The 15,909-nt window shown below is 39.5% G+C and overlaps 2 protein-coding genes across 2 annotated transcripts; both read right to left on the bottom strand.

Moving 5' to 3' along the window:
- Window positions 1–240: 240 nt before the first annotated feature.
- Window positions 241–4,756, bottom strand: LOC135337229 (uncharacterized). The gene has a single exon (XM_064533123.1). It carries the CDS (start codon window positions 4,754–4,756, stop codon window positions 284–286), a length of 4,473 nt encoding a protein of 1,490 aa, XP_064389193.1. The 3' UTR covers window positions 241–283.
- Window positions 4,757–6,866: 2,110 nt separating this feature from the next.
- LOC135337228 (uncharacterized) lies at window positions 6,867–11,917 on the bottom strand. The gene has a single exon (XM_064533122.1). The coding sequence runs from the start codon at window positions 11,915–11,917 to the stop codon at window positions 7,043–7,045; it is 4,875 nt and encodes a 1,624-aa protein (XP_064389192.1). The 3' UTR covers window positions 6,867–7,042.
- Window positions 11,918–15,909: the final 3,992 nt, after the last annotated feature.

The following is a 15,909-nucleotide window of genomic DNA, read 5'->3' as shown; positions in this document are numbered from 1 at the left end:
TGAGGTCAATTAAAACAAAATGCACATGACAATAATATTATTATTATTATTATTGTGCAATACCTCGACAGTAAGTAATCACGCCCGGAGGTAGCCCAAAGGTGGAGAATTTGTATAGGTATTACAATTAAATGTACTAGATTAATGCTATTTAAAGATAGGAAGGCGATTATTATAACATTTCATGTTAGCATTGTTATAGTTAATATTACTTAACAATAAAAATTGCAAGGAGTTAAATAAGATTGCATTACTTATGGTCTACCTAGCTAAATAAGACAGTTCATACTTGATTGTGTATGAGGTCGATTTCTGTGTGTGTAACAATAGAACGAAGATTGACTCTTAGAGGGGGAGGGGCTGGTCTGTAGTCCTCTGTGGTGAGGGGGGATAGTTCATCCATGTAGGATAGTCTCAGCTGATCCGGCCTCGTGGCTAGTATGATATTGGGAGGAGTTATGTAGCGATCAGGGTCAGCTTTTTCCACAGCAGCTCCATTCGTGTAAGGTGGGTCTACGGGGTCTCTTTGTTCATAATCGTCTAATACTTCAAGTAATTCATCGTCATCGTTTTCATCGACTACCAGCTGATACATTACCCGACCATTGTTAGCTTGTCGGAGTCTCTTGTCTGCAACACCTGCTCGTAATTTTGTTTCGATATCCTTAACAACTTCCTTTATCTTGAGCCATACTTTGGTCTTCTTTAGTACGAAATGGTGGAAATGGTAGCTGATGATTGTCACAAAAAGGATGAAAGCTATAGACATTGAAACAATGGTCAGTGTTTCTTGCTGTTGGTGTGTTTCAACAACATAGGAAGTGCTAATAGATAGAATGCCGAGATTAAGCAGAAAAAATGTTTCTAGATATTTATTAAATTGCTTTTTGTACACTAGGTTGTTCAATGATATTAGTCCGAATGCAATACACCCAGCAGATAGTACAGGGAGAGAAGTGTCTGTAGCCATGGCAGCTACTAGATTATGAGCAATCAGAGCAAACAGGAGCAGTCCCACCCAATAGCGATGCTTGGGAGTGAATGGAGCATGGTATGCATCCATGAAGCCAATGTATTTTGTGTTCTTAGTCCATATCATAACCTTTGAACACTGCGGAAGCCATTGTCCAAAAAAAAGCAGTACAGTGAACAATCCACCAGCAATGAGGATTATGATAGCAGCAACAAACTGAGGGATGTGAGTGGGAGTGAAGTATTGCACATTACCATCAAACAACCAAACAATCTTGATTGAACCATCAGGATAATGTAAGTATGTGAATTGTAGCGCAGCAACAATGAAACGTAAGAATTTTGAATAAGAGAGTAGGACGAGTGTTCCTAGGGCAGCAACTGGGTTCCTGTTGGAGAGGAGCTTTGCAAATGAGTCAAAGTACTTGCTCAAAATGATTATTAAGAAGATTAGAAAAAACAAGTAAGCGGGAAAGATAAGTTGAAGAAGCGCTTTTGCTTGAGAGTTCATTTCATCGTAAAAGCACGTGTCGATTCCTAAGTCAAGATTCACCCATGATACAAAAATGGTTAAAAAGTTGTTTAAACTAGGAGAGAAAATTGCTCTATTAGCAGCTACTATGTTGGCGTAAAAAATAAGGCCATGAATGTTTCCAGTTGCTATAGTGATGTTGAGCACGAGAATTAAAGCAACTAGCAATATACCTGCCAATGCAAATGGGATTAGTAAAAGAAGGTAAAGATTAGAGCATTCTTTACAGTTTGACGTAGCCAGTACAAGACTCAGTCCTGGTTCACATTCTCCACACAAGACACCACTTCGATTGTATGCACACTGTTCGTCAGGGTTGCTTAGACTGATGTGAACTGGTTTTTCTACACAATAGTCAAATGCACAGTTACTAACAACATACCCTGTTTTTTTGGTAGTATTTATGAATTCTATCCATATGTTGTTATTACTTTCCAGCTTTATGGTTTCATTCTCCTCAGAACAATTTGTTATCTGATATTCTTCTGTTTGCAAGTCTGGATCACAGTCACACTTGCACTCAATATGGGACATAATCGGCTTGAGTCCAATAGGGCATGTGCAGGGTTGAAAATATATATTAACAAGTTTTCTTGAAATTCCCAAATTGATGCATGGACCCTCGGCATAGAGTTCCATCTGAGTGGAGCTTTCGTTTGAGAACACATTGTACTCTAATTCTGTGCACTGATTGCCAACTGTTTGTTCAGCCTGTCCTTCTTTGAGACGACCAACTCCACTCTCACTGACAACTGAACTATGAATTTTGGCATTCACTGCATTTCCAACTTCGTCAACAGCCATAACTCGGATCTTAAATGCGTGTCCCTTTCTTGTAGAAATATGTGAATTGTTACAAACAACTACTCGAACAGGCCTAGAAGAGATTGATGGTGGTTCGGTGGAGACTTCTATGGTATTTCTAATATAGTCCAATCCATTCAAAGAAATGTTATATTCAGCGTTTTTACTTGCTATACACCTGTCCAACAGACCTCCGTAGATGTCTGCTCCTGACTGGGTAGCTGTGTTATTAGTCATGAATGTATTGAAATAGTTTTGATTAATGCTCTTGGCCGAATGTAATCTAATTGTTTGAATGAAGCAGTCCGCAAAAATGATTTTAGTAGCATCATTTTTTGTGGCCCCTACTCTGCAGGCACCACTCTCGGTGTCATCTGCCACAAATATCCCTCCTCCATACTCGGCCGAGTTGTTGTTAATCACTAACCTGACATAATATGATTGATATTCAGGTTTCTTTTTAAATAGGTACAGTTTTGAACTTTGCTGTAGGTACACTCCACCTCCACTAGTGGTTGCTGTGTTTGAGTCGATGTTAACGTGTGATCGACTTAGTTCAATAGTAGTAGCTACTGCATAAATACCTCCACCATTCTCAGCAATGTTGTGAGCAATCTCACTTTCTTTATTTGGAGGAAAATCACTTACCACTAATGATTGGAACTCAACTCTGCTAGAATAAGCATAAATGCCTCCACCGTCCTGGTGTGCTGTGTTTTGATAGATCTGTATTGTCTCATTTACAAAGATTGTACTCTCTCTCAGAAATATCCCTCCTCCGTAGGTAGCCGTGTTGTTGCTGATGATCATTCCATTATTTATGTTAATGTATATGTGACTCTGGTCAGCGTTTATGGCTCCGCCAAACACACCACGATTGTTACTGAGTGTTGTAGGTCCATTAAACTCCATTCGACTATTGAAAGCATTGATGGGACCATTGTTATTTCTGACAATATTTATTCCCGTGAATATCACATTTGATTGTTGAATGTTCAAACTATCTATGTTATTACTGATGACAGTGTTGTGTATGATCAAGGTGGAGAATTCCAAAACGTCAATTGCTCCGGATCCAACCTCATCAGCTCTGTTGTTTGTGAGAGTACTGTCGGAGATGGACACATTGCCTAACGTAACACTAATCACTCCAGCATTTTCAGCTCTGTTGTTTGTCAATGTGCTGTCAGAAATGGATACACGGCCTGTGAGTAGATTAATCGCTCCACCAGTCCCGTCGGCTCTGTTGTTTGTCAGCCCACTGTCAGAGATAGACACACTGCTTGATTCAACATAAATCGCTCCACCATAGTTAGCTGTGTTGTTTGTCAGCGTATTGTCAGAGATGGACAAAAAACTGCCTGAGGCAGCAATTGCTCCACCACTCCAGCCAGCCCTATTAATTGTCAGCTCACTGTTAGAGATAAACAAACTACATAAAGTAACATAAATTGCTCCACCATAGAGAGCTCTGTTGTTTGTCAGCGTACTGTCGGAGATAGACACACTACTGCCTGAGCCAGCATTAATCGCTCCACCGCACCCTCTGTCAGCTCTATTATTTGTCAGCTCACTGTCAGAGATAGAAACACTGCCTGAGTCAACATAAATCACTCCACCATAGCTAGCTCTGTTGTTTGTCAGCCTACTGTCGAAGATGGACACACTGCCTGAGCCAGCAGCATAAATCGCTCCACCACTCCAAGAAGCTTTGTTATTTGTGAAGTTACACCAAGTGATCACTACAGTACCAGATACCACTTTTACTGCTCCTCCACTCTCAGCACTGTTGTAGTTGAACTCTGTGTTGTTGATCAGAAAGTTGTTTGATTCAATGTCAACTGCACCTCCATCGTTTCTAGTGAACTCACTATCTGTTATGTACACATCCTCAGCCTCAACTTGCAGTGCCCAACCAGTGTTGTTCATAAAGAAAGTGCTCTCAATTGTCGCAGTTTGAGCATTAACAATCTTAAGTATGTGGGTTTCTACCTGATTGAAGTCCATAAAGTAGCAGTTGTTGATATAGATATCATGGGCACCATCAATGAATAAACTTTGATCAAAGTTTTGTGGTCCAACATTCGCTCCAACAAAACCCAAGTGTTCAATATTTAATTTAGCAGTACTATCAAAACGCATTGTACCATGGAATCCAACTGCAGTTGTACTTGTGTTCTGGCCAGTTAAATGCACATGTCTAACGTTACGAATCAATAACTGCTCAGTTAAAACATGATCTCCAGGTAGAAAGCTCAAGGTGAGATTGTCTCCACCAGCGGATAATAGGTCTGTTTGAACAAGCTGCTCGAGAGCGAAACAAGTTCCATTTCGATATTCATCACACAAGTCGGTTGAATCCACTGGCACAATGTGATAGTGCTCACTCCTGGTAACAGTAGCTAGGGTCAGTAGCACTAACCAGCTGAGAATACTCTTAGACTGCATATATCTGAGGTGCATGATTGTTGACATGTTAAAATAATAGTTATTCTGCTTCTATAGATAACTGCATGTGTACACTGAATGCATATTATCCTGTAAGCTTAGATCTACTGCATAACTCACTTGTTTAAATAATCTTGCACTTTCAGTTCTCAATAATTATAATTATGTTCATTGTTTTATAGTGATTGCCACATCTTGTGCACTTATAAACAGTCTTTAAATAACATAAGGGGAGTTTGATAGTAAACCACCAGTGCATGCATGCATGAGCAGCATAGCCACTAACTTCCCTGTAGTCTTTTCTCTACTTTTTGTATATGCCAGCCTAATAGACTTAAAGGCACAATATTTACTTTTAGTTTATGTTTAAACATCCTGTTTCATGGAAGCGTAACATTGGACTTCAGTATTTCCCTGAAGGCCTTGCCAAATTTATATACTACACAAATAGGCACAATCTTAAGATTTATTATAAACATCCTTCTTTATTGTTTATAGTGATTGCCACATCTTGTACACTTATAAACAGCCTTAAATAACATAGTTTTCCTATGGGGAGTTTGATAGTAAACCACCAGGCACAATATTTACTTTTTAAACATCCTGTTTCATGGAAGCGTAATTGGATTTCAGTATTTCTCTGAAGGCCTTGCCAAATTCACAATCTTAAGTATCGATTTATATAAACATCCTGCGTGCTGCTTGGAAGCGTAACATAATACATGACCACAACTTTTACAACAAAACTATTGTTCCCCTTCTTTCGCTGCCACACTTGTGGTACTACTGACATGAAATCCTGCAATCACATCAACATGCAGCAACGGTGGAGGTAGGCTGTAGGCTGACCACAAGCCAATGTACCCTAGGGTACATGAATATACACCCTAGCAGGGTACATGGGATTTGTACCTGGAGTATCCTGAGAGTTTCAATGGATATTCCTTTGTGTCAGAGCACATCATGGTACAAATAATTATATTGAATCTATTTAGCTGCATATAATTATAATTATAGCCTTCAAAAATTACTATACTGTGCATGACCATATGCATGCATGCATGCAAGTACTGCATGTTCGTTCACCTCTGAGGAAAGCTTCTTGTGATATATATACATACTGGACACTCAGGTCTCAAATGAACAGTGTGTGTACCGCGAACCAACACCTCACAAAGATCACTAGACGTCTACTGTACATTTTCTTCTCCAAAATATATATACTGTAAGGCAATTTTGGGAGTAACAATTCATTTATTTGTGTGGATCATTATTTTGGTAGTGGCTACAACTTCAGAGGTGGTCCAATTTCAGTGAGTAGACATGTATGTATAGCTTAAGTCTGGTATGGACATTAAGTTGGACTTGCCACATTTTTTTAGTCTAAGACTAGTATAATTATTATATACTTATTGCTATAGTATGAGTATTGTATATCATTCAGTGCATATATAAGAACTTGCTCGTGAGTGATTGTGGCATGAGCTTTGTTCGCTGTCTCTTGTATCAAGCAGAAAGACGAGATAAGCCTTCTGCAGATATTGCATGCATGTATTGTTTACAAAAAACTTAGCTATGTGTGTGTGTGCAAGCTTCTCTTATATATGTCCATGCATGCAATGGCAGTACACTATAAATGGACTTGTATTTTCTCCACAGATGATCGAACTGAGCAGGTCAAATCTATAGAGATATAAAAATAGCAGTGGGGACGTACTGTTGGATGAGAACTACCTTCAATGTACATATTACTTGTTTAAGCTGTCAGGTGATTAGTAGCATACATACTACGTGCACACTGCATGTATAGGTTTTAATTTGATACTACACATGTATGATGCACAATTAGTAATTATGACTAGTTGGAGGTGTCTGCATGTGGAATTTAGTAGCCTAAAAGGCATTCACTACTGTGTACATGCATGCTGTTCTGAGTTTAACAAGTGTCCGAGTACAGGGAGGTACCTATATTGATGCATGCAGGCCATATATACTAGCCGACATTGAGACACTGCAAGACTCTAAGAGGGTACAGCTGAGAAGACGTTACCAACTGTCGTGTACCCTGAACTCTACCGTAAAAGGTTCTGAGATACAATGGACAAATATTTCACTGTAGTGCTTGATAAATGGACATGTAGAACTGGGCGTAGACATCAAGTGGAATCAATTTACAATCATTTCTAGAATTATTATCACTCGATCTAATTATAATAACTATAACATTACTTTAAAGAACTATAGCTTGTAAAAATGTTTGGGGTACATTTATTTAAATAAGACAGTTCATATTTCCTTGCGTATGGGGTCAATTTCCGTGTGCGTAACTACAGGACGACGGTTGACTCTTTGAGGGGGAGGAGTTGGTGTATAGTCCTCGGTGGTGGTGGGAGCTAGTTCATCCATGTAGGATAGTCTCAGCTGGTCTGGCCTCATAACTGGTCTAATTATAGGAGGAGTGATGTAGCAATCAGGGTTAGCTTCTTCCATGGCTCCATCAGTGTAAGGTGGGTCCACGGGGTCTCTTTGTTCATAGTTGTCTGCTATTTCAAGTAATTCATCGTCATCGTTTTCATCGGCTACCAGCTGATACATTTCCTGGCCATTGTTAGCTCGTCGGAGTCTCCTGTGTGCAGCACTAGCTCGTAAGTTTCTTATGGTGTCCTCTATCTTCAGCCACGTATTACTCTTCTTGAGTACGAATTGGTAAAAGTGATAACATAGTGTTGTGACAAATAGGGTGAATGATATAGCCATTGAAGTATTGGCTAGTACTGACTGATTTTTTTGGGTATCTTTGATATAGAAGGTGCCAAATGCTAGAGTAGCAATATTGAGCAGATATAGAGTTTCGAGGGAACCACAGAATGTATTTTTATACAAACGATTATTCAATAGTTTCCATCCAATTAGTCCAAAGGATAGAACTCCAGATGATAGAATAGGGAGGTAAATGTCTGGAGCCATAGCAGTTACTAGATTATGAGCAATCAGAGCAAAGAGTAGCAGTCCCACCCAGTAGCGATGTTTGGGAGTGAATGGAGCATGGTATGTGTCCATGAAGCCAATGTACTTTGTATTTTTGGTCCATTTCATAACCTTGGAGCAGCGTGGAAACCATTGTCCAAAGAAGAGCAGTACAGTGAACAATCCACCAGCAATGAGGATTATGGCTGCAGCAACAAACCGAGGGATGTGATCAGGAGTGAAGTATTGTACATTGCCATCATTTAACCAAACTATGTCACTTGTGTCATTAGGATAATATAAAACCCTGTATTGCAGTGCAGCAATGATAAACCGTAAGAGTTTGGAATAAGAGAGTAGGACGAGTGTGCCGAGGGCAGCAACTGGATTCCTGTTGGAGAGGAGCTTTGAAAATAAGTCAAAATACTTGCTCAGAATGATAATAAGAAACATAAGAAAAAACAAGTAAGCTGGAAACATAAGTTGAAGGAGCACTTTTGCTTGAGAGTTCATTCCATCATAAAAGCATATCTCAATTCCCAAGTCAAGATTCAACCATGATATGAAAACTGTTAAAAAGTTATTTAAATTAGGCAAGAAAATCACTCTATTAGCAGCTACTATGTTGGTATAGAAAATAAGGCCATAAATATTTCCAGTTGCTATAGTAATATTGAGTATGAGAATTAAAGCAACTAGCAATATGCCAGCTAGCGCAAATGGGATTAGCAAAAGAAGGAAAAGATTAGAGCATTCTTTACAGTTTGACGTAGCCAACACAAGACTTAGTCCTGGTTCACATTCTCCACATAAAACACCACTTCGATTGTAGGCGCACTGTTTATTAGGGTTGCTTAGACTAATGTCGACTGGTTTTTGTACACAATAGTCAAATGTACAGTTGCTAACAACATAACCTGTTCCGTTGGTGGTATTTGCACCTCTTATCCATATGTTACTTTCCAGTTTTATAGTTCCATTTTTCTCAGAACAGTTTGTTATCAGATAATCTTGTTGCAAGACTGGATCACAGTCACACTTACATTCAATATCGGACTGAATTGGCTTGAGCCCAATAGGACATGTGCAGGGTAGAAAAGAAATATCAATAAGTTGTCTTGAAATTCCCAAATTGATGCATGGACCCTTGGCATAGAGTTCCATCTGAGCAGAGCTGTCTTTTGAGAATACATTGTACTCTAATTCTGTGCACTGATTGCCAACTGTTTGTTCAGTCTGTCCTTCTTTGAGACGACCAACTCCACTCGTAGTGATAACAGAACTGATAATTGTGGCATTAATTGGATTTCTAACTTGGTCAACAGCCATAACACTGATTTTATACTTGTGTCCTTTTCTTGTAAAAACATAGTCATTTGAATAGTTACAAAAAAGTACTTGAACAGGCGAAGAAGATATTGATAATTCGATGGAGGGTTTTACAGTTTTATTTATGTAGTCTAATCCATTTGAAGAAGTGTGATATTCAGCATTTTGACTTGCTGTACACCTGTCCAACAGACCTCCATAGATGTCTGCTCCTGATCGAGTAGCTATGTTGTTAGTCATGAATGTGTTGAAGTGGTTTATTTTCAATTTGGGTTCATTCAAGTTGATTGTTTGAATAAAGCAATCCTCAAAAATAGTTTGAATAGCACCAGTTTCTGTGGCCCCTGCTCTGCAGGCACCACTCTCCGTGTCATCCGCAACAAATATTCCCCCTCCGTACCGAGCCAAATTGCTGTTGATCAGTAATGAGACCAATGGCTTTTGTGCCACATCTTCATAGTAATTTTTTAATAAGTACAGTCTTGAACTTTGCCGCAGAAACACTCCACCTCCTTTAGCAGTTGCTGTGTTTGAGTCAATGTTAATGTGTGATTGAGTTAGTTTAATGGTTGTAGCTACTGCATAAACACCTCCACCATTCAAAGCAATGTTGCCAACAATCTCAGTCCGTTTAATATTGGAAGAATATTGAAATTCAACTCTACTTGAATGAGCATAAATTCCTCCACCATCCTGTTTTGCTGCATTAAAATTGATCTTTATTGGCTCATTTACTATTAGTGTACCCACACTCAGAAATATTCCTCCTCCAGAAGTAGCTCCGTTGCTTTTGAGCGTACAGTCGGAGATGTACACAGTACTGCCAAGGTCACCATGAATTGCTCCACCATTTGCGTCAGCTCTGTTGTTTGTCAGTGAGCTATAGGAGATGGTCATACTGCTTGAGGTAACACCAATTGCTCCACCATTGTCAGCACTGTTGTTTGTAAATGTGCTGTAGGAGATGAACATACTGCCTGAGTAATTATCGATCGCTCCACCATTTGAGCCAGCGTTGTTGTTTGTCAGCGTGCTGTCGGAGATAGACACAGTGCTTGAGTCCACATTAATAGCTCCACCCCAACTACCAGCTGTGTTTTTTGTCAGTGTACTATCTGAAATTGTTACCCTGCTTGAGTATATGATGTGAATCGCTCCACCATTCCAGTGAGCACTGTTTTTTTCCAGCATGCTGTCGAAGATGAACACATTGCCTGAGGTAACATAAATCGCTCCACCAAAGTTAGCTCTGTTGTTAGCCAGTGTGCTGTCGGAGATGGTGGTGATAGTGCCTGAGTTACCACCAATTGCTCCACCACCCCTTTTAGCACTGTTATTTGTCAGCTCACTGTTAGAGATGGATACATTGCCTGAGTGATGATTATCAATTGCTCCACCACTCCTGTTAGCAGTATTGTTTGTTAGTGTGCTGTAAGAGATGGACATACTGCCTGAGTAATTATCGATTGCTCCACCATTTGAGCCAGCGTTGTTGTTTGTCAGCGTGCTGTCGGAGATGGTGGTGATAGTGCCTGAGTTACCACCAATCGCTCCACCACCCATTTTAGCACTGTTATTTGCCAGGATACTGTCAAAGATAGACACATTGCCTGAGTAATTTTCAATTGCTCCACCTTCATAGTCAGCACTGTTGTTTGTCAGCTCACTGTTAGAGATGGATACATTGCCTGAGTGATGATTATCAATCGCTCCACCATCCCTGTTAGCAGTATTGTTTGTTAGTGTGCTGTCGGAGATGGACACATTGCCTGAGTAATTATCAATTGCTCCACCACTCCTATCTATAGCTCTGTTGTTTGTTAGTGTGCTGTCAAAGATGGAAACACTGGCTGTGTGAACATTAATTGCTCCACCATACTTGTTAGCACTACTGTTTGTCAGAGTGCAATCGGAAATGATCACACTGCCAAAGTAAACACCAATCGCTCCACCACTCACATGAGCACTGTTGTTTGTCAGTGTGCTGTCAGAGATAAACACACTGCCTGAGCCAGCATAAATCGCTCCACCATTCCCGTCAGCACTGTTGTTTGTTACCTCACAATTGGAGATGTTCACACTACTGCCTGAGCCAACATGAAACGCTCCACCATCCTGAGAAGCTTTGTTATTTGTAAAGTTACACCAAGTGATCGCTACAGTACCAGATATCACTTCTACTGCTCCTCCAGTCAATGCACTGTTGTAGTTGAACTCTGTGTTGTTGATCTGTGCGTTGTTTGACTCGCTGTAAAATGCACCTTCATCATTTCTAGTGAACACACTATTTGTTATGTACACATCATCAGCCTCAACGTGCAGTGCCCGACCAGTGTTGTTTATAAAGAGAGTGCTCTCAATTATTGTAGTTTTAGTATTAACAATTTTTACTGTATCTGCCTGATTGAGTAAATCAAAGTCCATAAAGTAGCAGTTGTTGATATAGACATCGTTGGCACTGTCAATGGTAAATCCTTGATGTGAGTTTTGTGGTCCAACATTCGCTCCAACAAAACCCAAGTGTTCAATACTCAATTCAGTAATACTAACAAAACGTATCGCACCATTGCCATTGAATTCAACTACAGTTGCACTTTTGTTCTGGCCAGTGATTTGCACATGTGAGAAGTTACGAATCAATAACTGCTCTGTTAACACATGATCTCCAGGTAGAAAGCTCAAGGTGAGATTGTTTCCACCAGATAACAGGTCCGTTTGAACAAGCTGTTCGAGAGTAAAACAAGTTCCATTTCGATAGTCATGACACAAGTCAGTTGAATCGACAATGTGATAGTGCTCACTCCTGGTAACAGTAGCTAGAGTCAGTAGCAGCACTGCCCAGCTGAGAATCCTTCTAGACAGCATATCTGAGGTGCATATGAGGATTAATCAGTTATTGTTAGCATGTTATAATTATGATTAATCTGCTACCTATAAATAGCTATGTACATGCCCATATAATTATATATACATAACTCACTTGTTTAATGATGCTGCACTCTCAGTAACTGTTTCTGTTTCGCTAGTCAACAAGCACTCTTTTAAAAGCAATTCAATGAAGAGAGTAGTATCCTGTTTTGAAAACTTGCATCATCTCATGGATACAGGGTGCTTTTGGTATTGATAATACATACAATGCATATTGATGTTTTGACTTTCCCCTGCTAATGGATTGTTTTGACCCAATCAAACATCAAAGCATCTCCATCCTGTTTAATGACTGTCACATGCATCCCACATTGGTTGTATATACAAATCTGAGAATCTTCCCACCTGCATGTGAGGCTGTCAGTTTATTATTTGTACGTCCCCTATATCTTAATACTGCATGTAATACTATGTGCATGTATGATTGTACTAGCGTAGCTGATAAAAATACCATAGATTTGTACATATTGATTGTTCTCCCATTTAAAGCTCATTCCATTACTCTCCTATGTATAGTGTCATTCCCGTGTCCAGTTACCAATGTTTTACTACGGACGTAACAACATGTCTCTCGGCTTCGATACTGCAGGTGTGTGATTTTTTCATGGTGCATATATAGTCATGGTGATGTGAATGATAAGAAGCCATGTACCACATTCCCCCACTGCTGTTAAAAGTCAATTGTTGCAAACATTTGATTAATTGCCAATAATTATTGTTTGGTATTAGAAGCCATCCAGGCAAGCGCAGGAAATTACTTTACTGGTGTTCGTGTCACAGTGATGGCATAAAACAAGAAGATTCCTTTGCCAGATAATTTTGTTACTATCCATGCAGTGTTTTGAAATCCTCTGTAGTTCAATGACAAAATAACAACATACTGTGTGTGTTTAGATGCAATTATATTGTTTCCTCTCATGCATGCAGGGACCAGGTACAGTTGATCATATCTGTTCCAAAGATCTCCTTATAGGAATTGTTTAGTAGTGCCCAGTATTAATTTTATTGTGCCAATCCACAATCTCAATTCAGAGTCAAAACACAGAATTGCCTCTCTTAAAGCCTAAGATGGTAAAATACCTAAGAGGTGTTTAGAGTTTCATGGGGTTTGTACCAACCACCACGTATCCTGTGTGGGCATTTCCCTTCCTTAATTGCCCATTTGAATTAATTTTTTACGGAAGCCCGTAGGGGCCATTCAGTTCCACTCTAAGATTCCACTCTAGAATGCACTTCCACTCTGAAATTCCACTCTGGAATGCACTTCCATTCTAAAATTCCACTCTGAACTTCCATTCTGGAGTGCACTTCCATTGTGCCAATCACATGATATCACGTGTCGGCCTCATCTTGTACCAAGATCGTGTCTACTATTAAAACTACGGAAGCCCGTAGGGGCCATTCAGTTCCACTCTAAGATTCCACTCTAGAATTCACTTCCACTCTGAAATTCCACTCTGGAATGCAATTCCATTCTAAAATTCCACTCTGGAATGCACTTCCACTCTAAAATTCCACTCTGGAATGCACTTCCATTCTGAAATTTCATTCTGAAATCCATTGTGTTATTGTCTCCATCCAGTGTGAAAAAAATGGCTATAGTGAAGTTGAGAAACTTGTTAATATTTTGAGAGTGCATGGGTGTTTTTTATCTTGTTAATCCCTAGCCTCGATTCAAGGCCGATTAAAATACGTATTTTAATCGGCCTGGAATCGAGGCTATAGTTAATCACCAACAGCTATACTGCATGTAATAATTATTTGAAACATAGTTAGAACACAATCAAACAACCACTGTTATACGGTAACAGCATTGGGGACATGAATGCTAATGATCTGTCTCCAACACATGCACAAATTGATATAAATGTTACAAATCATCAATAAGCGCTAAATTTCTAGCTGCACTTTTAATGTTCATAGCTGCCAGTTCTGTTACTAAGTGCCTGAACACGTACAGGACCAGATGATGTCAATTTGACCTTTGCGGTCTTGACATATACCTCCAGGCTCCACTCTGGTTGAACATCAGAGAGGGCAGAGCTGGTGGGCGGGACTTTATCCTGCATTGAGGACACTATACTCCCATGCACACTCCTTTAATACAGATACGACACTATATGTGTGGGGGGGGGTCAGATATATATACTCAAAGATGTATAGCTATACAACGGCTGAATTTCAGCAGCCCTTGGCTACAGAATAGTATACTAAATAATTATGCATGTGAGAGGTCATCAAAAACATGCACCATTCTCAACTGCATGCAGAGTCCACTAATAAATACTATACACACACACAGTAATATATACCATGATAGTCACAAACGATTTATCAGAGCAGTTTAGTCACTGGTAGATACGATCTTGGTACAGAGAGGCCGACGCGTGATACCATGTGATTGGCACAATGGAAGTGCACTCCAGAATGGAAGTTCAGAGTGGAATTTTAGAATGGAAGTGCATTCCAGAGTGGAATTTCAGAGTGGAAGTGCATTCTAGAGTGGAATCTTAGAGTGGAAATGAATGGCCCCTACGGGCTTCCGTATAAAACCAGTGACTAAACTGCTCTGATAAATCGTTTGTGAGTATGGTATATTATTACTGTGTGTGTATACTATTTATTAGTGGACTCTGCAGTTGAGAATGGTGCATGTTTTTGATGACCTCCCACATGCAAGTAGTTATAATTATTTAATTGATATTCTGTAGCAAGGGCTACTGAAATTCAGCCGTTGTATAGCTACACATCTTTGAGATTATAAATCTGACCCCTACACATACTGTAACAGTGTGGTATGTATTAAAGGAGTGTGCATGGGAGTATAGTGTCCTCATGCAGGATAAAGTCCTGCCCACCAGCTCTGCCCTCTCTGATGTTCAACCAGAGTGGAGCCTGGAGGTATATGTCAAGACCACAAAGGTCAGATTGACATCATCTGCATGGTCTGTACGTGTTCAGGCACTTAGTAACAGAACAGGCAGCTATATGAACATTAAAACTGCAGCTAGAAATTTAGCGTTTATTGATGATTTGTAACATTTATATCAATTTGTGCATGTGTTGGAGACAGCATTCATGTCCCCAATGCTGTCACCGTATAACAGTGGTTGTTTGATTGTGTCCTAACTATGTTTCAGAATAATTATTACAAGCAGTAGCTGTTGGGGATTAACAAGATAAAAAACACAGGCCGGATTAGCCTGTAAGAATACCCATGCACTCTCAAAATATTAACAAGTTTCTCAACTTCACTATAGCCATTTTTCACACTGGATGGAGACAATAACACAATGGAATTTCAGAATAGAAATGCATTCTAGAATGGAATATCAGAATGAAAGAATTGCAGAGTGGAAGTGCATTCCAGAGTGGAATTTTAGAATGAAAGTGCACTCCAGAGTGGAATTTCAGAGTGGAAGTGCATTCTAGAGTGGAATCTTAGAGTGGAACTGAATGGCCCCTACGGGCTTCCGTATTTTTTAGTACACAATGTGCACAACTTGCATGATGCCAAATTTATATGATATCCCATTCGACAGTGTACTCGCTACACCAATAATTATGTCGAAGGACAACCTTCTCTTCTCGTTTGCACATTTCCTCGAGTTGAAGTTCTACTAGGAATAGCAGCCTTTTTGCAGCATGCATGCATGCGATAGTAGTATAAATATTCGCAGTTAGCTAATCAGTGAAAAACCACGAATATTTTCATAACCCTCGAAATCATACACCTATAAAAAAACTCATGTTGTTATGAATGCATATATACGTTACCCAGTTAGTACCTTTAATAATTGATATGAAGGAATCAATTCAGTATAATACAAAAAATTGTAATGTCTTTCACTATAATTATAATTTTTATATTAACCCAGAATTGCTTTAAAATGAATTCCTGTTTGGGGTACATTAGCTAACTAAGACAG

This window comes from Halichondria panicea, chromosome 6 (assembly GCF_963675165.1).
Source record: "Halichondria panicea chromosome 6, odHalPani1.1, whole genome shotgun sequence".
Taxonomy (NCBI): Eukaryota; Metazoa; Porifera; class Demospongiae; order Suberitida; family Halichondriidae; genus Halichondria; species Halichondria panicea.
This window is presented reverse-complemented; position numbering and strand designations above follow the sequence as displayed.

Excerpts from the sequence above, each read along its gene's own strand:
- LOC135337229 (XM_064533123.1), bottom strand. The coding sequence starts at position 4,756 with ATGCAGTCTAAGAGTATTCTCAGCTGGTTAGTGCTACTGACCCTAGCT.
- LOC135337228 (XM_064533122.1), bottom strand. The coding sequence starts at position 11,917 with ATGCTGTCTAGAAGGATTCTCAGCTGGGCAGTGCTGCTACTGACTCTA.